At 42.7% G+C, this 24616-nt stretch overlaps 1 protein-coding gene across 1 annotated transcript in view; it reads right to left on the minus strand.

Moving 5' to 3' along the window:
* The window catches only part of PAX5 (paired box 5), a 172849-nt gene that overhangs the window by 59519 nt on the left and 88714 nt on the right, over positions 1-24616 (minus strand). The window contains exon 7 of the mRNA XM_013946218.2: positions 23249-23378. Within this exon, the coding sequence (XP_013801672.1) occupies positions 23249-23378 (130 nt within the window). The remainder of the gene's footprint in view (positions 1-23248; positions 23379-24616) is intronic.

Raw genomic sequence — 24616 nt, forward strand, 5'->3', positions numbered from 1 at the left:
TTTACAGTAAACACTGTACTACTAGAAAGCTGCAAGACAATAAAGACGATCAGAAGTTTGAAAAGCTTGCTGTCCAAGGCATCTTTGTTCCTGTCTACAAATGCAGAGCTGACTGCTCAAAACATTACAAAAATCACGAGAGTGACTGAGGTGTCACAATATGTTTAAGTAAAGTATTTTTTCTTGTTGCTTGTATTCCAATATTTAAATTTTTGTGTACACCAGGAAGATTCCCAGAGAGGTTGTGGAGTCTACATCCTTGAGGGTATTCAAAAACCCAACTGGACAGGGTCCTGGGCAACCTACTCTAGGTGACCAAGCTTGAGCAAGTGATGTCCAGAGGTCCCTTCCAACCTCAATCGTTCAGTGATATTTTATAGCTTCTCATTGCAACCAAGTGGACTAGAAAGCTAATACCAATTTGAAAAGAATTCCAACCTTGCAATAACATGACTCCAGACACTGAAGTTGCAAGAAAGCATGTTATGAGATCCAGCATGGAAACATGAGCATTGGCTATATTTTACTGTGAAGTGATAAATATCCCTGAAAACAAGTGGATTTGTGTGGAAGAGAACATTTCAGTCTTCAGGAAATGAAACTCAAGCACATTTTCAACTACCTAACAGAACCTCACACATGCTTAGCAAGTATTTAAAGGTTAGCAAAATTAACATGCATCTGAAAGTGAACCCTTATGATAGGTTGTCCTACATACCCTTATTTCTCCAATTCATTCCCGAGGTGCACATTATTCATACAAAGAGGTGCACTAAGACAGAAGAGCTACTCACAAGTGGGTGCATAATTTGCTACAGATAAGCTCTACACAATTTAGCTCTGGAAATCAAAAGACCCCTGCTGTCAGTAGAAGTTTCCAGTTTAGTAGTGTATGTATACTTATATGCAACTCCCCTGCCTTTATATGCAAGCAGGGCCCTCAGCCATCTCCAGGGCTTTTTCTGTCGCTGCCTGAGCACTCAAGGCAAGGCAATGCACCCTCTCCCTCAGCCTCGGACATCAGTGCGGCTTCCTGAAGAGGATCAGCAGACAGAAAGGCCAGATGAACCATGGTTACCACGGGTGCCTGCTGCAGTCTGGTAGCCTCTCCTGCCAGAAGCAGAACACCAGCCAGTGGGGGGTGCTTTGGGGCACACTGAGTTGTGACATTAAGCATGCTGACCACATGGCCAAAAAAGCCCTTAATGCAGGTGGCTACCCTGAACATTTTGAACTCCTAGAGAGGAGCACCAAACAGTATAGCCCAAAGCCTCCTCCCACATGCTGCTAACCAATGTTACAACTCTGGAAATGTTCACCCAAAGTCTGAGGATGATCTGTGATGCTCTGGAAAGGGAACGTAGGCTTCACCTCGCTGCATGAAATGAGCACAAGGACAAAGACGGAGAGTCATGGGCTGTCTCAGTCTGCTCTCTTCCCAGGCCCCACCCCAAATTGCTATATATTGCTGAGACCAGTTAAGCCTGTGAAAAGGAAAAGGCTGGGAACCTCTAGGCATCACGGGCATGGTGGACCAAGCAGCCACAGGAGACACAGCTCCATTTGGTAGGGCTGAGCCAGAACCCAAGAAGCCAAGATGGGCAACTGTCTAAGGCAAAAGACTGGCATTGCCAGAAAACAAAACTGTTGAAAATTAGAGAAACCCAGCTGAGGCCCTGAAGTGGGCTTTCTCACTCAAGGAGGTATCCACTCTGAAATTCAAAGAGGGACCAGCCCTCATTTGCTCCCCAAAGTCTCCTATCCCTCTTACACTCAGTTTTTCCTCCTTTTATGTGGGCAAGACTCCCCACAATATTAAGGGATCATGACTTTTCCTGACTTAAGGACTGTGGCAGTGTGCTCCTTTCCCCCCCGATGTGCTCTCTCCTCCTCAACCTGACCTCCCTGTAAACAGTATGTATGCAGGGGCTAATTGAGCATGCACCAACTAAGGCCTGTCTAGCATGCAAATATGACTGAGTCAATCATCTCCCCCCCATAAACAGGGGGAAGCCCAGAGCCCATTGAGCTCTCCTGCATGGCAATGGGCTGCACTGCAGAACCTCCTCTTGATCAGGGACGCCTCTCACGGTCACTCCTCAAGGTTAAGAGATTCCTTACCCACAACAAATCCTCGGTAAGTGATTAATAGCAAGCTGAACTTTTGCGAACTTTGTAAAACTTTGCTGAGTTATATCTCTGATTAATTGTGCACACAATTCCTTAGACACAAACCGTTGACCAAGTCTGAGACTAGGATCGGATCCAGCCACACCTAGGCTCCTCTCAGAAGGAGTTTAGAAAGCAAAGGGGTCCTTTCCAAACCTCATGACTTAACAGGAGGGTCTCCTTCACACACACTCCTTTAGACATAAACCATTGACCAAGTCTGGGACTAGGATTGGATCCAGCCGCACCCAGGCTCCTCCGAGGTGGAGTCTGGAAAGCAAGGAAGTCCAGTCTGAATCTCATGACTCAACGGGAGGGTCTCTGTTGCACATGCATCTGACCCTGTCCTTCATGCAATAAATACCTGAGTGAACCTTGCCAATCGAACCTCATTAAATCATTCTAATTTCTATTGAACTTTGTTAAGTCTCTATCTTACCACAATAAACATAGCGCTGCTCCCCTCTTATGAGTGAAGTGCATCACTCCTTCGCGACAAGGACGCGTTCCAGCTTCCCATATAGGTATATGACTCCACAGATTCCCAGAGCATCAGTTGGTTCCAGCCTTTCCACAGATGCCTTGACTCCAGACCACCACTGTGCCCATGTCATTTTGAGATGGTATATGAATCAGCACACAATGGCCAACAACGCTCTCTTGCATCTGGAAGCTGAGCAAGCCCAGAGCTGTGGGTCGCGTCATCTGAAATTGCAGCTGAGAGTGCTCAAGGGCTGTCAAGCACTTGGACTGAGCTGTGACTCATTCAGAAATGGGACTTTGCTCTCACAAGTAAGGAGTGTTGGGCTTCCCACTGTCAGCTGAAAATCATGGAAGCTATAGGTGAAGTGATTTGGCAGCAGCCAAGAAAGATCTGAGTCCAGCCAACCAAGAAAAAGAAGAAAAACCTGATTTCCAGCCTCCTTATGAGGGACATCAGTGACATCCAGAGGGCTTTCGGGAGCACTGAGAGCAGAAGGGAGGAGACTGGAGAAAAGGTGCCTGGGCCAATCAGAGCCTTGAAAACCTGATTCAGATAAATTCTGCCAGACACAAGTTGTAACCTCAAAATCCTTGAGCAACGCTGATTCAGGCAACTGACTATACGCCAGCATCTCATCACATCTTGAGGCTGTGGCATTTTCAGTCTGCTACTAGGCACACTACAGCCAGATGTAGTCTGTGATGGAACAATACCTTGTTACTATAAAAGACTTATGAAGAAATTAGACAAAGAAGGGCTGCATCTTGCAGTCTCTTCTCATGCAAATAATTACCCTCACTTCACATCCATCGCATGCATGAGTGAGTGTTACAAACATTTACACAGACAAACACGACTCTATAGCTTGCCAGCAGATCCAGAATTAGGAACAGGGAGAGTATGCTGCAAGTCAATTATTCGGCTTGCTAGATAAGCACAGAGAAAAAGAAAACAACTTCAATTGGTTTGTGTTGCAGAGGTGTTAATCCCAAGCTAAAATTTTCCATCTCACAATAATCAATATTTATGATCTGCATCTGGAATTAATCTGAAATGGAGAAATTTACAGTCTAAGGATCATTTCTAATGTCATCAACGATTTTGTATTTCTCAAAGAAGAAATATTAAACTACAACTTTTAAGATCTTAATTAGGGATAAACAGAGTCCAGACTGACAACCCAAATATGATATTTCTGATGTTTCAACAATGCAATTTTTATCCTGGAATAAAAGGAAAAGCTGAAATTAGACATTTTATCTGGAATCCATGTGATGGAAAAAGCAAAGCACTGGGAATGCTGAGACATTTGGATTTCAGTGCTTTTCCATCAAAATATTTTTTAATTGTCAAAATTGAAATATTTTATTCTGGTGAAATAACCTGAAACACCTTGCTTGAAATCTCTTCGACACAAAATTGTATTTTTCAGCTGCCCTTTGAGAGTGAAGTTCATATTTCCAATGCTATTCTTTTTTCTAGCTGCCACAAGGGTAAACAGCATCTTCTATAATGTATACAGATGTGTAGCTCAACTGATGCATGAGGTAGCTCAGAAAAAAAATAAATGCATGAATTATCTTGTGGAAAGTGTTCTCCAGTGAGTTCAGACCAGAGGGCAGAAGGGGACATGGAACTACAATTCCCATATAGCATGAAAGACAGGCAAAGGTTGAATATTCTGCTCAAAATATTTCATGTCTGCCCAAGAAAATATTGGGTTGATCAAATGTATTCCAACGTGACTTTTCAGACAAAAATACTAATTAGGGGCACAAAATTAGTATATTGTAAAAATGAAATTTCTTCTTGGAAAATTCCTAGCTTTTCAGAAATTTGCACTTTTACAGGAAAGCCCTTCCAGCAGATATTCCTGAACAGCTAGCAAGTTTTGTGAGCAACTCATCTAGTCATAAAAGGGAAAGGTAACCAGGTTTGAACATGAACCTGAAAGTCAGCCTTTGGAGTCCACAAAACAGGTTCAGAAACCCAGAGAGCTTATGGCATAGCCAGGAAAAAACAGGAGGTGACAAAATTGGAAAGAAGTTTGTGAAAATCTGAAAGAAATATGAAAGATACAGAGCTGGCTTCTTCTTCAAGAGCAGCAGTACTGGTTGCCATGTGTTCAGTTGTTTCCCCTATCAGCCCCTTTAGCTAATGTCCCATCTCCCTCCTTCCAGTTCAAAACCAGTCACATAACTTACAGTATCTTCTTCTGTAACAAGTCAATTTTTCCTTTGGAATGAAAAAGCGGTATGACCTTCATTTCCCAACAAAATTAAAGAAGAAATTGTAAAAACAATTTCAACTAGAAATCCACCCCACAATCCTCTGGTGTATCCAGTTAATCCTATGATAATCCCATTACTGCAAACTCTTGTTGTTTGGGTTGAAGGTTTGTATCAAATATTCCTCTGGATTGTTAGCCAGTCATTGCTCATCTCAAGTCTTTCCTCCATGCTTACCCCTTGACATCCTGGAACCATTTCCAAAGCTGTTCTCCTCTCGCTTTCCTTTCTTATCCTTTCTCAAGACATTTCTGTGGGAAGCTGCCAGCTGGCAAGAACTACTCAAAGGGCCAGTGGGGGCTGCTGAGATCTATTCTATTATCTATTTGTTTTGCAAGCACTGAAGACAATTTTGACTGCCTCTAATACATACCACAAGGGTAAGTGGTGGAAAAGAAAGGGGGTGTTTCTTTTGTTGCCACCAGGCTGTGCAGATAGCTTCACTATGTAACCATATAACCCCAGATCTGATCCCCTTTCCTTTCTTCACATGGTTCCACTTGCTTGATTTATAGCATGCCACTGACATGCACAGAGCCTGACACTAAATACAAATATTTAAATTAAAACTTGGCTCTTCCAGTAATACATCTTTTTGTATAACTGTACCCTCCCCAACACAACAAGGTCTGACACTGAAAGTGGCTTCTCAGTCCCATGGCAATAAAAGCCAAAGTCATTTTGTTAGCCAATTTTCGCTACCTTTTTCCAGACTGCTAAAATGCCATTTGACCAAATGCCATTTAATCAGAGATTTGTGACCTGGTCTCATTGGCTGAGCTGAACCAAACAGGAAGATGCAAGTTAGGAAGTTGCCTTTACTGCTAACAGACTGTGTGCTCTCTATCACAGGCTTTAACTGGTTGGTTGTCTCTCTCTAAAACCTGGGGAGTGGAAACACTTTGCAATTTGGCTGCAAAATCAGCCATAGGAAGCAGCAGTGTTACTACTGCCTAGTTTATTTTGTATAAAAACCATAGGTGCTGTTTCAGGAGGACTGCAGCAAGATCATTAAAATGCAGTGTAAAAAACACAATTAGGATATTTAGACATTAACAAACATGCATTTTTGAGAGCTCTTGTAAAAAAAACAAAAAAACAACTGACACGATTTAGCTCCAGCCCACAGTGTAAAATTCCTCTTTCTGCCATGTTCAAACATGGACAATGCCAGTCCTGTCAGTGCGTGTCTCGGAATGGTCCTGGACCAGGATGTGGGATGTGTATTCTTGACCCATTTGCATCACACACCAGTCTCACCACTGTCTTGGAAACAGCGGGACGAGAGGCCGGCCAAGGATTCCCTACGTCTCCAACAGAGCCCAGGTGACACTAGCAGCCCACCTGGCCTCTCAAAACAGTATGAAGCAGACGTTAGGCTGCTCTTGATTACTCCAGGCTGGTTTTCTCCTACAGCCTGGCCTCCACTCTTCTCTCCATGCCCCTGCTCTTCACTTAAGCCATTTAAACCAACTTTTTGTGTGCTCTGCAGCATGGCACAGAGCACCTACAGATCTGCCCAGCTGTCTGGCTGTGTGACCCTGGTGCTTGTACTGCGGTGCTTGTCCCTGACACAGCATGGACACAGAGCCCCTATCCCTGCCTCACATTAGTCAGGGGTGCAGAAGCCACTGCACCAGACAGTAAAAGGTCACTGATGGTCTCATGATGCCCCAGAGCAACCAACACAGTTTTTGCTCCAGCACTTGGCAGCCACCTTTGATGTGGGAATTCCCAAGCTTTTAAATTTCCTCCTAAATGCTACCCTCTGATGATCGTAATTGAGAAAAGGCAAACAAAGAAAGAGCTGTGAAAGTAAGTAGTCATAAAAGTTAAACAAAATGGAAGGGAGGGGGAGACAACAGGAGACTGGCCAGAGGAGTTCTCTAGTTCACACCACCCATCAGTGACGTCAGGATTTATAACTGTATTAAATGGCATGACAGTCAACCACGATAAATCAGTTCCCCTTCTTCCCAAATCACAGACAATAAAAGCTTTGGCAGTGAAAGTCATTCATCATCATAAAGGCTTGAGACATTCTAGTCATCAATTTCACTCACATCCTTAATACACTGGAGAGGAGTGGTAGACTTTTAGGCAAAAAAAAAGAGAGAGAGAGAAAACAGAAAGGGAAAAAATTAAAAAACATGAAGCAAGATTGAATAGGAATAATTACAAAGGTCAAAGAAAAGAATCCCTTCAGGAAAGGAGCATTGATTTGGGGGGACAGAGCTACCATGCTCTCAGTGGGACGTTTGTGACACTGAAGCTTTCTCACCATCCCTGATAGGGTGCACAAAAGAAAGAGCGAGCTGAGAAGACAGGGAGAACGCTCTGAGCTGGCTGGAACATGGCCTGTCAGCTGGGGCAAACCTCTTTGATGCCCCTTGTCTGAGTAGCCTAATCCTGTGACTGGCTGTGTGGCAACCAATGCACTGGCAAAGTGGAAGGGATTTGTTCCCTCCAATCTCACCATGGCACTGTGCCAGTAAGAAAGGTAACTTGTCAAGAGTATAGACCAGCATCAAATGATTGACTCTGCCTCTGGAGGAAGACGGGCCGGGGAGGGACTGTGTCCTGGAGGACACTGCCTTCCATTTCTTATCTGGCTCTGTGTCTCTGCATAATGTAATAATCTGAGTCTTCATTGTCTAAGATAGTTTTAAACTGTTGATGTGCCAGGTCTGCAGTCAGGGTGGAGGATAGACAGATGTGCCCTGGAGGCTTACACTGTGCTCTGTTAAAGCACGGCTTTTACAGAAATGGCAGCCTTCTCCACCACTGTGGTCACAAACATGTTCCCTCCCTTCAGTCTGCTCCAAAGCAGCAGAGGGAGAGCTGGCCCGCTGGGATAGATGGTGGTGCATAGTCTCTGCAGAAGGTCTACTGCAAAAGAGGAGGATCCTGGAGAGGAAAACAGAATGGGAGCACAAAACAGAGAAGGCTGTTAGATGAATAGCTATAGTTGATGCCTTCTAGAGGAGAGTAAGGAGGTAATTGCACTGTTTATGATATTTAGGTGCCATATGACTGGAGACTTTGCTTTGTGGTACTCCAGGGACCAAGCAGAAAGCCTTTTGCATTTCAGCTGCCACAAAAATTAAAAAAATGCAGTGCTGTGTACAACACACTGACAAGGCTGGAGGCAGCAATATTGCTGGGAAGGTGGGTTTCCTGGAAAGAGACTGGAGGGTAAATTTCCAGGACGAGCAAGCAAAGGGAGATGAAAAATAAGAAAAGTTTAACATGGATGGTAAACCTTTGGAGAAACACAGCACAGTGCTACAGTGAAGGGATGTCCACTCAGGACTCACAAGGCCATCTTCTGTTCCTCAGCCACCACAATTTGGTAGCTCTGTCTGCTATACTTTATAAAAGCAGATGACTCCTGAAATGCTCTTGTCCAAACTGCAGGACGATACCAGCAGATTTATACTGGAGGTGTCACAAATGGCAGGTGCGATGTTTACTATCTTTGGAAAAGAACAATTGATGGTAGGAAGAAATTGTCTCTCTTTCCCATATGACTTGTGGCAATAGCATAAAATGGCTGCTCATCTCAGGAATGCTCTATCTGTTCTCTTCTCTGGGTCCCCTGTTCCACCTCTGAAGAGCTTGGTCTCTCAGCCTCTCTGCGCATAGTTTGCCCCAGCTACCTGTTCACACAGGGTTGATTGCATGGGAACCCTTCTGGTCTGGGGCACTGCTGTAACAGAGCTGCCAAGAAAGTGGGGAGAACCTGGAGCTGTTCCCTCATGGCTTGGACAAGATAAAGATAGTTGGGAACCTGGATAATGCTGTTGTATCTGCTCTTCCCTTCAGCTCTCCCAGCCCTCTCTGACACACAGCAGCTGCCAACAGCTCCTTAGGGCTCTCATGATAAGCAGAATGAGACACAGCAGGGAGGAGGGAAGAGGTGACACCAAAAGATGTGGGCCAAAAATAGATCTGTAAGGCCTGATGAAAGATAGTAAGAATGCATACATAGCACTTTCCTATGTATGAATTGGAAAATATTTATCTCAAAATTAATCCCCAAGGAAAATAGCCAGTGAGACCACTTCAAGAGGAGGCAGGAGTTAACACGCTAGGTTTCCTTTGCACTGCTGGTTCCAACTGTTCTTAGATCAAAAAGAAGACTAGTGATGCTATGAGCAGCAGAATCAGTCCTGCTTCCCTCTTGCCTGTGGCTGCTCATCCTGTGATTGATCTACAGCACCTCAGCTCTCCCCGCTGTTCTCTGAATGTTCTTATGTGACATGCTGGCTATGCTCTGTTCATCCTGCTGCCTGGAGAAAATACAGCACATGCTGTGCCACACTTGGATCTGTGACCATGTGTGCTGGCTGGCCACCAAGAATATATCACAGAATCACAGAATGGTTGAGGTTGGAAGGCACCTCTGGAGATCGTCTAGTCCAACCCCCCTGCTCAAGCAGGGTCACCTGGAGCACGTTGCACAAGATTGCATCCAGGCAGGTTTTGCATATCTGCAGAGAGGAATATACATAGTCTGCCCACTGCCTCATGGCGGCATGGAAGGCTAAATAGAACAAGCCACCTTCCATCTGTTGGCCAGCAACTTAACAGGCACTGTGTAGGTTTGCTGCTGACTCTTGGTGGTGTCTCCCTCTCCCTCCAGTTTTGCTGACATTGGTTGGAAGGTGTTAGGGAAGCAATGGTACAGTTATATAGTGGACAAGACCATTCTTGGCTATAGGATGGCACTCTGAAGAAGGAGAAAAACCTCTTACTCCTGTACATTTGTGCAAGACCTGATATAACTTCTGCAGCCTCATGCATTTTCATAGCAAAAAAACATGGCAGCTGCCTGGATCTCTTCTCATGCACTGGGAAAGGCAGCTGGCCTTGGCAATGATGAGGTCACTGAAAAAATATTTCACTACAATATAAACTCAATTACACTGGGATAGGTAAAGCAGTGGAGATTTCTTGGGGCAGAAAGTGAGAGATTTATGGAGCACTTCTTGGTGTGATCCAAGCAGCCATAGGCAAACGTAAAGGAGCAAAGGCACAGCTGTATGCTCATGTCACCTGTACACTTAGTTCAAAAGATCTGGAGTATGTAATGCTGGTCCTGCTCCCACAGCAACACAGTTTATTCTAGTTCATATGACTGCTGCTCCTTGCTTGGCAATAAGTTCAGCTCAGTGCAGAGAGATCAAAAGGTGGCCTGGGCCAATGCCCCCCAGCCAGTTTGGGGTCTAGATGCAGCTCTGCCTGATTAAGCTGAGCGAAGCTGTCTTGGCAAGATCAGGTCACATTTGGTCCTGAGCTAGTGCATGCCCAGCCAGCTCGGCCATCTCTGCATCAGTGAGGAAACCAGCAGAACCAGGGTGAGTTTAGGCATGTCCGTACTGGTCAGCATAGACTGACACCTAGGCTCAGACAGCACGGGAGAGAAGTCTGCTTGGGAATGAAAAACTACCAGACCTTTTCAAGACTGTATCACTGCCTGGGAACATTTTGTGTTCATATTTCATCTATATCGTAATATTAACAGAGATATGGGCAGCAAAAGCAGCCCTCTGTTTAGGGCTGAAAACAGGATTTTCTGCAAAGGGAATCTCATTGATATCCCTCAATATTTCAGAGCCTCTTATGAACTTTCTGATTATTGCAGTTGCAGCAGCAAGCAGTATGTGCTGGCTTTCTACCAAACTCTTCCAAACACTCTCCCTTCCTACAGCTTCTCAACACCCAGCAGTCCAGGATCAGCCTTCCTGTGGAGCATGCTTACCTCTGGAAAAGCCACCACATCTGAGCCTACAACTTCCAGAAACAAAACTTTGTGCTGAGGAGGGGTCATGCACAGATATCCCCTCTTTAGAGAAACATTCCTCATACACAAGCCATTTTTAGGAGTCAGTGCTCAATAAAAGTACAGTATCAGCACAGGATATTCAGGGTATTTAGATTGTTACAAGTGCATGATGAAAAGAAAGAGAACTCCACTGCAACCTTAATACTCCTTTTATCCCACAGCTGAATTCACTTTTCAGTCACATATGTCTATGTGAAAAATTGAACTTGGGCTTCAAGTCTGTAGCAGCACAATTAGTCCTTGTTCTTTCTGATTTTCATGGGATTTTCACAAGTGATATTCCTGTAAATAAATTTGTATGTTTCATTGCGGCAAAGTGGGTATGGATTAGCTAGTCAAAAATCAGCAAATCGTAATTTGAAAAAATGCCATTGACATTTTCTTTTTGACAGTATTTAAAAAATAACCACCTCTTCCATAGTTACAAAGAGCAAAAAAAAAGTAGTCTTTGTATTTTTCTTTAAATTTCAACATTTTGATGAGAAATGACATCAAAACCTGAAATTTGCACATTTTCAACCTGTTTAAACACAACTTTTTTGCAAGTCATAAAGAAACAATGATCCATTATAAAAAGTCCAAAAAGGTCTTACAAAATCTCTGTTCCCAGATATTATCTGAGGATTCAGGGAATTTTCCATGAGAAATAACTACAGGAAGAGCTACTCCAAAGAAAGTAGCAGGAAAATTAAGCAAGAGCTTTTTTTCTATTCTGCAACAGAAAATGTTCCCCTTCTCCTAAAAACTGTTGCAACATTATTAGAACATTTGGATTCCTTTGGCTTCCTTTCACCTGATCTCACCAGAAGTATTTTTGTTAGTTCCCAGCTGGGCTACAGTGTGAAAATGTATGTGAGCATAAACCTGTCAAACCTCACAAAACAGGAAAAAATACAAGGTAGTGATAGCATATTGAAATAGTCTATGTTGCCTTCCCATAGACTGTCACATGAAGTTCAAGTGCTCAGTCCTCAGAGCAAAGCCTTTCAGGAAGCATCTATACTGCTCAGCATTTGGAGATAGTATCACCCACTAGTCTTTAGGATTATCTAAATTTTGCACACTTTATATTTTGTAGCTTTTCTTTTTTGGGTCCTTCTAAGTAGATTTCTCCCAGTTTGGGGTTATTTTAAGTATGCTCCCTTTTCAAAATGACAGTGTCACACCCCTAGCTGATGGGAGACAGCAAGTTTGATTATATTATGCTCTCTGTTACTTAGTGGTGCACATACCTCTTCAATTATCTCTGTTTTATCATGTAAGCAAAAAAATCCTCTCTTCCTCTAATGGCTTCCAAAACTATCAGTACAACAACTGACTATCTCAGGTGTAAATAAAAGTCATCTTCAAACTGGTCAAATACCAGGTGAAAAGTAGTTCATATTAGGCCAGCTAAAGCCACCTGTTATTGGTGGTGTAGCAAGTTTGGTGGTCTTTTTGATCACTGTCATCAAAATAATTACTTTGTCCTACAAATATTTTCTAAAGCCTAATTCAGACTACCATTAGGCTTTATTTTTGTGATGTGGAGCCTGCATACACACAGATGACAATGCATCATTCTAACCACCTGGAAATATCATTTTGGTGGCTTGTACAGACACTCTCAGATGTATCAATATTACTGCAGGCCAAAAAAAGCAATTCAGAAAGCATTTATACTAATTAGAGAGTTTTCCTCTGTATTATTTTCATTTCCAGTCTGGAGATCTAAGACAGATTTACGACATTTCTCTGGCAGCATAAAATGCCCGTTTGGAAATAATTGGCTGTCAATGTCCTAAAGTGGTAACACTGCAAGCTGCACTGGCAGCTCTGAGTATCTGAAACACTTGGCTCAGCCCAGGTCTGCTGTAGACTGTGACATAACTGTGTGTGAGTTCTCTTGGGTCCAAAAGACCAACCTGGGGCACTATGGCTGAAGTCAGTAAGAAGGTTTCCACCCATTTGCGTGGAGTTGATTCCATGCCCAATTTTTTTTTCAGAATGTTTCAACTAAAGTGAACAAGAGCCAAAGTTGCTCAGTGTGTTTGCAAAACAAGCCCCAGCCTCACTGCAATCAGGAGCCAACACTGGAGGCATCATAATCGTGTTGTCTTAATCTTTCTAGTATGGCTGTTCAATTTAAAATTGTATTTATTATCCATACCACAGTGGTACTAGGGGAAGGGAGGGAAAGATTTAATTAATTAGAGATTGCAAAATCCTTAAGTAAAAGATGCTATGTAAATGCAAATTGTTATTATACATGCTTTGCACCAAAACATGTTTATCACAGTTAAATTCAGCATTTAAATCCACAGCAAAACTCCCAACAGAATCAGACTGCACATTGTTAAAAGTGCCAGTTAATAGGCTGGGTCTTAGTGGGGTACAAGTGAGGTGGCCTAGTCTGCTTTCTCAAATGTGCTTGTTCTTTTTTAATGGAGAGATAAGAATTCATAAAAATGAAAAAATTCAACGTTTCAGTTAGACTCAGTCCTGTCATTAAAAATGACACTTTTGTTTTTGAGATTGGCTGCCTTTCCACAAGAGTTTATGTGGCCCTTTTTCAAGTCTTAAACATGACAGGCCTTATAGGGAATGATGAATAGATTATTGGAAAATGCATCTGCACTTTTATCTATTAAATGTAGACAGTGAGCTGCAAATCTAGCATTGTGCTGTGCAAGGAACAAGTATCTACCAACACTACTTTGCGCTTCAGAACAATCCACAGAAAATAAGTATAATTTGGTAATAATGTTTAAACACTGCTCAACATTTGCATGTAGAGACAGATTATATGAACAAAACATAATGGCCTCAGAAAAAGGATTTTTATTATTATTGTTAGAATTGGCCAACAAAAATTTTAACAAAACAGTTTTCCAGCAGAAAAGGCTATGTCAGAAAAAACAAACATTCCCTTGACTTTCTTCAAAGGTGTGTTGACTTTAGCAAAAATAAATAATTGGAAAAAGGAATTGTGAAATTTTTAAATTATCCGTATTTTAGAGGAATGGAATGGGAAGTTTAAATTGTTCACTTTGAAAAAACTTTTCAGTTAAAACTGCTAGTATTTTTAGTTTAAAATCAAAATAATGGAAATCCTTGCATTCAGCTAATGAAAACAAAGTTTTTAAACCATGGCTTACCAATAGTTCACAAATACTGCCTAGATAATGATATCCTCCAAAATCTTACCCGTGTAACCTTTTTTCCTCTCCACAGGCTAGATCCATCTCATGTTGTTTAGCTCTAGTTTAAGCTAATTATTCTTAGTACCCTTTATAGTCATTTGAAAGAAACAGGTGGCCTCTGAAGAAGACTCCTAACTCAGCTATATAAAATATATGGGATAAGTCACCTTCTGGAAGTGCTTTCTCCTTTCCAACATCTGGAGACCCTGCTACAGTGATGACCATAGACCAGCCATCTAATTCCTAAATTATAAGAATTCAGTGAGGTGAGTCCACTGCTACATCATTCTTAAAATGCAAAGTACCAGATTAACTTAAGGGCCAAATCTTATTTCCTAATGAAATCAGTGGCTATTCTTTCATTGTGGTCACCAAGACTTGGTTTTAGACCTAAATCAACAACTGTAAAACCAACTAGGTACAAAACCTTTTTTTTTTTTAATTACAGTGCGATTCCAGTTAAAATAAATGTCTTCTTTTCCTCCCAAGGATCACCAACTGCAGTTTTCATAGTGCATTTCCCAGCACTATTAAGACAGTTTTGCACTTGATATTAATGAATGTTGACCCTGATGCCACATTTTTGCATGTCTGAAATACTAGTTGACTTCACTGTGAACTTCAGGTGTACATGAATGAACAAATGTCCTGTTTTATTATGTATTCCTCAAAGGCATGCATTGGGAGCTTTATTTTTGCTTTTATTTTCCACATTGTATTTTCCATTTGACACAAAAGTTATTTAGCTGTCTCAGATCATAATCAAAAACAGGTCATAAAAGGCAAATCAAATAAGGGCTTGTGCCAAAAAAGAAATAGCCCTTTCTTGGCTCCTTTCAGCATCAATTCCAGAGGGTACATCAGTGCTTAAAAAAGCAGAGCACTATCTATTAGTTAAACTTCTGTTTTCAGCTTGAGAAGAATGAAGAGAAGGTAAATTTTGGAAAAAGGAAGTGATTTGGTTCTGATGTGAGCAGAGTGTATTTAGAATCCGCTCAGAACACAGAAGAGAAAGGTTGTGTTTGCTTTGAGATCCCCTAGAACCTTCACAAAGGTGTTCAGCCCATGACAATTCCCCATCTAGTTTACACTGATTAAATACTCTGCCTATATATACAGTATTGACTCCTGGGGGATGCCTCTAGTGACTAGCCTCCAACTGGACTTCATGTGCCAGTCACAACCTTTTACACCCAGCTGTTCAGCCAGTTTTCAATCCACCTCACCTACCATTTATCTAGTCCACACTTAATCAGTTTTTCTATGAGGACTGTATGGGAGACAGTTGTTGAAAGCCTTGCTAAAGAGAAAGTAAACATCCACTGCTCTTCCCTCTTACACCAAGCTAGTCATTTCATGTAGAGAGCTGTCAGGTGGGTCAGACATGACTTCTTCCTAAACCCATGCTGACTTCTCTCAGTCACCTTCCTGTCCTTCATATGTTTGGAAGTGGCTTCCTGGACAATGGAGGTGAAGCTGACAAGATTCCTAACTTAACTATATATATATTGTAGTTCCCTGGATCCTCCTTTTTGCCCTTGTTGAAGATGTTTGCATTTTTGGAGTCCTCAGAAACCTCCCCCAAATAACATGATCTTGCAAAATAATCCAGGACGGCCTCACAAAAATGTCAGCCAGTTCCCTCAGAACATGTGGGTACATCCCATCAGGTCCAATGGACTTGTTACCACCAGTTTGTTTAAATGTTATGTAACTTGATCTTCCTCTACTGAGGGCAAGTCTTCACAAGACCTTCCCACTGGTCTCAGGAACCTGAAATCCCTGAGGAAGAATCCAAAATTGTGAGGCAAAAAAGGTACTGAGTACCTCAGCATTTTCTGTGTCCATTGTAATCAGGTCTCCATTCCCATTCAGCAGTGGACTTACATTTTCTCTAGCGTTCCTTTTGCTGATGATGTACCTGCAAAAGCCTTCTTGTTGTCCTTCACATCCCTCGTCAGGTTCAGCCCTAAGTGGGTTTGGCTTTCCTAATCTCACCCCTGCACATTCAGAGGCTGTCTCTATGTCCCTTTTGGGTCACCTGACCATGCTACCACCTCTTGTTACCTAAGTTTTGTCAGGAAGTCTTTGTTCATCCACACAGGCCTTCTGCCACTTTTGCTTCATTTCCTTCACATGCATATGGAACATTTTGAGCTTGGATGAGGTCATCCTTGAAAATCAATCAGATCTCCTGGACTCTCTTCTCTCCAGGGCAGTATCCTATGGGATTCTTCCAAGCAGCTCCCTGAACAGGCTGAAGTCTGCTCTCCTGAAGTCCAAGACTGTCATCCTGCTTTTTGCCCTGTTTACTCCTCTCAGGATCCTGAATTTCACCATTTCGTGGTCACTGCAGCCAATGCTGCACCTGACTTTCACATGTCCAATCAGTTCTTTCTTATTTGTAAATATGAGGTCCAGCAGATCAACTCTGCTCATCAGCTCCTCCATCACCTGTGTGAGGACACTATCATCAATGCACTCCAGAAACCTCCTGAATTACATGTGCCCTGCTGTGTTGTTCCTCCAGCAGATATCAATGTCGTTCAAGTTCACCATGAGGACCAGAGCCTGTGAATGTGAGACTTCTTGCAGTTGTCTGAAGAAGGCCCCATCTACTGGCTTTCCTCTGTCCCAAGGCAGAGCTTCATGCATTCCTGCTGCTCTCTCACATAAACAGCAACTCCCCATCCTTGTCATCCCAGCTAGTCCTCCTTAAAGAGGCTGTATCCTTCCATTGCAGCATTCCAGTTTTATGAGCTATCCCAACATGTTTCTCTGAGATCATAGGCTCACAACTGCACGCAGACCTCTAATTCATCCTGTTTGTTCGTCATGAGATATGCATTAACATACAGGCACTTCAGAGAGGCTTCCAGACATGCTGATTTCCCAGAAGAACTTTCATTATAATTGTGACCTCCTCAGCACTTTCTTATCTGCATGTATACACTTGAGGTGGGCTGCTTCTGCCCTATTTTATTGATTTTGAGGTCTCCCTTGTCCACATCACCCTGCACCCTTTGCATTCCAACGCAGACTGCCACTTCCGCAGTTGTCTGTGGGTTTTCATCTCCTCCCTCCCTTGTTCCTGCTTTTCTCACCAGGTTGGCCAGCCTGTTGGCAAAGATTCTTTCGCCCTGCTTGGTCAAGTGGTCTTGTCTCTCTCTAGCAGCCCTCAAACCTCTAAGATTTCCCACGGTCATAAAAGCCAAATCCTTGTTGTTGGAACCAGCTGCCCAACCAGTTCTTGACCTGCAGCATCCATCCACTCCTCCTCAAGCCCTTCCCCATCACCAACAGGAACAAAGAGAAAACCATGGCTCTATGGCATTTACTATTGCTCCCATTCTTGTGGTCATTCTTGATATGCTTCCAGACATCCCTGGCAGACCTGATAATTGGTGCCCGCGTGAAAGATAAGTGGTACCCACATGCAAGAGCAGCAGGAGAACAGTCAGAGGGCTGGACTGTCTTTGGCAGCACCTCCACAGTCTCCTAGATCTGAGCGCCAGCAGGAGGCAAGCCTCCCTAGATGACAGGTCAATCTGGCCAAACTCTTTCAGCAGGAGTCTTCCACTACTATCATTTACTCCTTCCTGAGGCCTCTGCGGGCTAAGGCTCAGCCAGCTCAGTTGCTTCCTTGGACAGAGCTCTCAGCCCTTCATCTCCTGCCAGGGCACTGAACCTGCTCTGTAGTTGCAGGTCTGCAGGTGGAGCGGAAGCCTTCCTCCTGGTGCCAGAATTCACAGACTTCCAGCCTATGCCATCATGGGAGTCTCCATTTCCCAACCTGATAAGCACAGACTCTTGTGTCCCCTCCCTCAGTACAACTCTTCAGTGCAGGCTCTCTGCAAGGTGTCAGAGAAGATCTGATCTTTCTCTTTATCATCATCTCTGGTGCTGCATAGTCTAATGACCTTCTCTCACAGGTCCTTAACTTGGCAACACAGATCCTCCACCAGCACACACCTCCTACAGGCAAGAACACCATCTACCCCTGTGTCAGCCTCAGCAAGAGGTCCCAGGCACTGCCTGCAGCCCCAGACCTGCAGACATGCATCATCCCTTGGGAGCTCAGTCTGATTCAAGATCTCTGCTGTGCGACGGGTATTTGCTCTAGTAGGTGCTGAGGACTGAGCCCTGTGGCACATCACTATCATTTCTGAGTATGCATACACTGTCCTCAACAGAGTTTCTGGCCCCCTTCTCTGCATCCTTCTGCACAAACTGCTGTATCTATAGTCTACTTCTGCTGGCTGCACTCTGGTAGCTGCACTCTAGACCTGGTATTTATATAGGCCTCTCCCTAGCGTGAGCTCAAAGGGTGCTTGATCCTCCCTAATGAGGAGCCAGCTGGAGACAAAAGCTCAAAGCACCCCGTGATCAGGAATATCATTATCAGTCCTCAGCATGGTATCCCCCCCATCTAACTTGAGCTATCCAAAAAGTAGATGTCTAGTCCAAACTCAATGCCTAGACTGTAGTCTGTGCAGAGGGAAAGGTGGCTCCAGACTCCTTCCATCCAAAAGCTGGTGTCTAGGATTGTTCAGATTAATCTTTCTCCATTCATTGGCTGAGAAAGATCTGTTGTCATTCTTCTGGAGCTAAGGTGAACTGCATCCTCCATGCCACTTATTTGCTTGCTAAAAAGCAGGAAGCTCTGCCAGATTATCTGAGCTAAATGCTAAATATTAACAGCATTTAATCCTGGCAAGAGATCAGCCTGGACTTTTAGAGGGGCTATTTTTTCTTATTGCTGTTGTTTTTTAAGGCATCAAAATATACTTCAGTTGCAAACATTAACCACTCAGATGACATTCCATTTTTGGCAAGCCTTCCAATCCAGCTGCCTTGTCACCATCTTGCTCCTCGCCTCAGATATGATAATCAATAACTATCATTTAACAAAAGCTGGCAAAACTCTGGCTCATAAATTGCAGCCACAGCATGACACAACAAGTAAGATACGAGGCAGGCTGAAAATTAGGCAACAGAGTTCTCTGTAAGACTGGGCATTCCTAAAGGAAAAGCACACTATGAGAGACCAGTTAAGAACTGTATTTTACAGTAGAACAATAGCAATAAATAGCTCATTTTTTGACGTGCACTTCTCTCATTTTAGCAATTGTGTTTCATATCCACAAAAATTTAACAAACTATTTAGAAATATGGAAATTTGAACATATTCCTGTGATCTGCAGTAGTCACAGATCTGTGTCATCTGTGAAGAAAAAACTATCTGGTGTAATATATTGCATGTAAGTTATTGGATGCATCCACACTAAAAAAAAATCAGGCTGATTTTTCAGGAGTGGAAGAGTCTATTCAGCCACAAGCATTTTCTCACTTACTTTATATTTAGTTCAGCCTGAAGCCCAAGATGACTTATGTTTCGTGGCCTGAGTCTCCCACTGCAAGCCACAGAAAATAATTTGACATGATTGCCATTCAGTGTTCTCCCCTCTCCCATCCTTCAAGATGACATTTTTCAAGTGGACTCTGCTCACAGTTTTGTTCTCTTTCTTCTCTCTTTTGTGATATGCATATAAAATGTGCAGAAAAGCTGATGTATTTGGGTTTATGGGGATGTTGCCTTCAAGGCTGATCCCAAGAAGGAATGTATAAGATAATATTCCTTCTGTGGTGTAGTTCCAAAGTAGAGTGAGAAGAATAAAGAAGCATTTATCTATATGTGGCAGAGTCTTAGTCTTCCTCTGCACAGACATGTAAGTAACCATGTAAGTTGCAAAATGCACTGCAGCCTCTTAATCATCAGTACATCAAATACATCAAAACAGAAGCCAGCACATCTGACAATGCCTTGGCAGCATCTTGGAAGAGCAAGCAAGCTAAGGGAGGCACAGTTGTGACAGACAAGTTCTGGCATAGGAGAAGACCAGGTTCCCCTATTCAAACATCTGCTTGAGGAAAAAAAGAAAGCTCGCTCCTGATGCTTTGCTCAGAGCATCTTTTTTCAACAGAGAAATATAGGGTTCATGTCAGATTCCACTAAAATGAAATGTACTTCTCTGGCTCCTCTGCAAGGGCAGTCAACAGACACTTCTGGCCACTGCTGCTAATGCAAACTGACTCTCCCACCAGCTGCAGTCAGGAGTGCCTGCAGATTTGTCAATCTGCCCTCTACAAGTTATTGGAAAGCCAAACGAAGGTGTCAATTTCAGTGCCACTTTGTCTTTTCAAAGTGACAGCTACCACACTGAAATCAGCAAGCCAGAATGGGGAAGATGCATCTGCAGGTAATTAGTAACAATCAAGAACTGCTCGGAAACTGCTGACTACAGCAGTATCGAGCTGGGCACATATCATTGGCTTGTAAATGGAGAGAGCACTTATGAACCATGGCAGCAAGCAGTAAGAAAAAGGATTTTTTTTTTTACTTAATATTTAATGTGGCATAAAAACAATGGAGAAAAATCAGATATTTGGCTGGTGGTCCATAACACAAGAGTGGTGGATAAAGCAGTACTGAGAACTGTCACTCAAATTTCTTTAGACATATTTCAGCAGGAAATGCTGACATGAATGCCAATGTTTAGCAGCCCCTTTTCAAGTCATATCTCCACTGTTTTGATCTGCCAACATACTGGGAAATGGGATCTGTTGCATCTCAACTCTCAGTATTGCTTTGTTATCCAAATCATGGCCCAGCAATAACAACAATGAAAAACTGTGATCATATGACCTCAATTCTCAGCTTCATTTGCATTAAAGTGTCTTATGATATGTCTTACAGACTTAAGACTGACAAAAGTGGACTAGACTTAGATCTCTTTGCAAATGGCAGCCCAGAACTGTCTCCAGACTCTCACAAAAACTGATGAAGCTTAAACTGCAGATATCGCCCTATCAAAAGTACTACATTACTTTTCTTGGCCACAGAAAACCTATTTCCCAAACTTTTGTGGGTCTATATTTCAAGTTCTTTATCCCAAAATATGAAGCTAAAAGCTCTCTGCACACCAATAGCCCACTCTGTGTATGCAATCACATATTCACAGTTCTGCTTTACACAAACCAGAAGACTTTCCGAAATAAATAATGTTTTCCACTAACAGATTTTTCTGGATATTACAATTCACTTGCCAGTTTTTTAGAAGTTCTTGGTCTCTGGATAACAAAGCTGTTACAAATGTATTTATAATCTAGTGACTTTTACTGGAAAGTCCACTGAGAAGTAAGGTCAAGCTATCAAGCCATTAACACCATTAAACACAGAATTCTGGACACTTTGCGGAAATTCATCCTCACTTTTACAGATGAAGAACCGTTTGGAAAGCAACAGGGTGGGGGAAAAAAAAAGATGTAGGAATGGGAAAGCCATTTAATTCTTAGGAGAAAATGGACTAGTTTGTCCAGAGCTATGGTTGGAGCTCTATCACCAAGTATACCTTCACTTGCATGCCTGGCACTTTACCAAAAACAAACAAAAAGCTATTTTTCTGAAGCTGTTCTGAAGATCTGCATGTCCTCTCAGCTAGGTATGAAAGCCTCAGGGGAGAGTGTGAGTCTCCTGTATGGTGTGTTTCCAGCACTATAGGGTTCAGATAATGCTTGGGTCTTCCGTGTGCTTCTAGAGTTTGAACAGCACTAAACAAGCATTATCGAGAATGGAAAAATAACAGAAAATCTTTTTTAAAAAATATATCAAAAAGCAATAGGTTTTAAAACACTTTTCATATGCTCGTGTAAATCTAGGTTTTATGAATGCAGGTGTTAAAAAACTCTATAGCAATATCTAATTAAAGATATAAATACCTACTGCCTTGTAAGACACATGTTTTGTTATAGCCCTGTCACATTTAAGACCAATGGCAGGTTTTTTCTAGGTTTGTTGTCATAAAAACTGTTCCCTGTTCTCAATGAGAATTAACAAACATAACATCTAGAACTTTTGTTCAAGTGTATATAATGTCACAAGAACAACTCAGGTAAAATATAAAACAAGCTTTGCAGTGTCATTTCTATAGTCAGTCATGTTTTAACACACATAATCAGCCAGCTCTACACTACAGAACCAAACACTACGGAAGCAGTAATACAAGAAAATCACTAGTGACTCCTGAAAGTAAAATAAGGAGGAAATGGTTTCTCCCATACTCTGTCAGCTGTGGATACATGTTACTTTTAAAGACCTGACGTTTAACAAGTACACAGAATCCTGATCTGAGGAAGAAACACAAGGCTTCCCATAAGCTGCCTTTGAAAGAGCTCATGTTAGCTGCTGAAGAAACCGTGCTTTGCTCTTCGTCGTCCAAACGTAAAGATCAGGTATGTTCACTGCATATCAGGCCGCTGTTGCAGTAGCTGAGTTTAAATAATAAGCGAATTCTTTGCTGACAATTCAGCATCTTCAGTGGTCCATTCTTCTGGAACTCATGGATCAATCCTACCTTCCTCCAGAGACCGGATGCTAATGCAGTTGCCCTATATGATCCAATATAATCCAACCTCTTCTGAGACCCTCAGAAGCTGAGTCCACCAGAACTTCTTTGTCAACAGTTCCAGCTAAAACAGTCACCACTGTCAGCTAATCATTCTTATCCTGACCTTCTGCTGACATCCTCCTTCCCTTGCTCTCCTTTCTAATTCCCACACAAACCCTGGGGGACATATTTTTGTAATTTTCTTTCCACTTGGGCAATCTCCTCCCAAGTGGTGTGGTCAGCCCCAAATAACTAAAATACCACAGCATCTAGCAAATTCTAACTGTTGACGCTCAGCCTATGCCTGCTAAAGAAATGCAGATGATGTTGTGTTCCTAGAGTAAATAGTTACTTTTCAGCTAAATGCTCAGCCTTAGTGCACAATTATAATTCCCAAAGAGACCCAAAACACAGGTATCTGTAGGAAGGAAATGCATCTAAAATTCAATCCAGTCTGAAATATAATAAAAATCCCATCCGGTCAAAAACACCAGCCACTTTTATGAAAAACAAGTAATAAAACCCAAAAGCACAGGCAAGCATTCTCCTTCTCGGCTGTACATTGGTATTTAGGATGTAGCTGGTGTGGAGGGGCATATCCTGTCATGGTGAAAAGGGATGTGTTATCTGTTAGCTCAAGTGAACACTAACGATATATACACACCATGTATCTGACTTCAGACTGGCCTGCTATAAAGTCACACAGCTATAAGCAGATTTTTTTGAGTGAATGATGACACATCCAACACAATCCCTTCATAAAGGGTAGCACATTGCAATGTGCACACACACTCTTTTACACCACTTATCAGTGTTTGAAAATTCCTTACCTGTTACAATAGGATATGACTGAGGCCCTGGAACACTAGGTCCTATATCTGCAGAAGTAGGGCTTGTTATATTGGCCTTCATGTCATCTAATCCACCAGCTAATGATGCCATGGCTGAGTACTCAGTTGCCTGGAAAAAGAAACAAAAGGAATCTCAGCAATAATAAAATTACTGTTCAACAGCTTTTGCCTTTATGACAAAAGTAGACAAAAAGTAGATGCAATACAGAATTCAAAAACCTTTTGTTCAGTTACACAGGCCAGTTTCAAAGGCAATACACATTTAAACCATGCTGTTAAGTACTCAAAATACACTATAAGGGGGTCTGTGCTTATCATTAATGTTCTAGGAGAACATCAAAATGGGCCTCTTTATGAAAAGAGAAGCCAAATTAATCAACAGGTAACAGCTTTCCTTACTGAGGAAATTCTGTAGAGCAAATTGGGGGCTGTAACAGCTGAAGGAAAGTTATTTGCCTGTTAGAGTGACATGAACACTTGTTCATGCTAGTTAACTTGAACTCCCCTTATTCCAGTGATTACACTTGAAGAGACTAAAGAGCAGATGGTAAGTGGGGTGTCCAGTTTCACAGCTTCTCTCAGGAATGCAGCATTTTCTCATCATTTCAAAAACAATGAAGCACATGTAAATAAAGGAGTATGCTTAATGGATGGATTTGTTGTCAATCATTTCCAAATCCAAATGTGTTTAAAAATAACTCATCAGAGCGCAACTAACAGAGGCAGCGAACAGATGCAGCAGTTTGTGCAGCAGTTCGTGCAGAAAGGTGCAAGAAGGCACCTTCATTTCCAATCCCAGCAGTGTACACTTCTTCAGGTATGGTCATGACGCCGCAGAGCACATTCCCCAGCAGCTGTTGGAGTCGCTGCATCGGCTGTGTCAGAGGCTTGGACCCAGACAGACCCTCTGACAGCTGATGCAGCTCTACAGGTCTCGGGCTGCAGGGAGTGCTTGGGGCCTCTCCGGGAGGCCTGAGCTGGCAGTCAGCTCTCCTGCAGGAGCTGTGGTGCTGATGAGTTGTGTCGTCAGGTAAGGGCGTTACGGGAGGAAGTCAGTAGGCTGTGTAGCATCTGAGAGGATGAGATGGAGATAGACAGGGTATTCTCGGAGATCGTACAGCTCCAAGAGTCCCAACCCCCCACAGCAGTGGAGTTGCCAGAAGGCTCTGGGCCGTGTGAAATGGTACATAACACTGTAGAAGGCGGCTGGAAACTGGTCACTTCTTGTAGGAGGAGAAAGGCTCCTACTCCTCCTGAAGACTTGCAGTTGAGGAACAGGTTTAGTGTCCTCCAGGATGAGGAGGAGCTGGGCATGGCTGCAAGGGAAGCAACTGGGACAACAGACCC

Source organism: Apteryx mantelli, chromosome Z (assembly GCF_036417845.1).
Source record: "Apteryx mantelli isolate bAptMan1 chromosome Z, bAptMan1.hap1, whole genome shotgun sequence".
Classification (NCBI taxonomy): Eukaryota; Metazoa; Chordata; class Aves; order Apterygiformes; family Apterygidae; genus Apteryx; species Apteryx mantelli.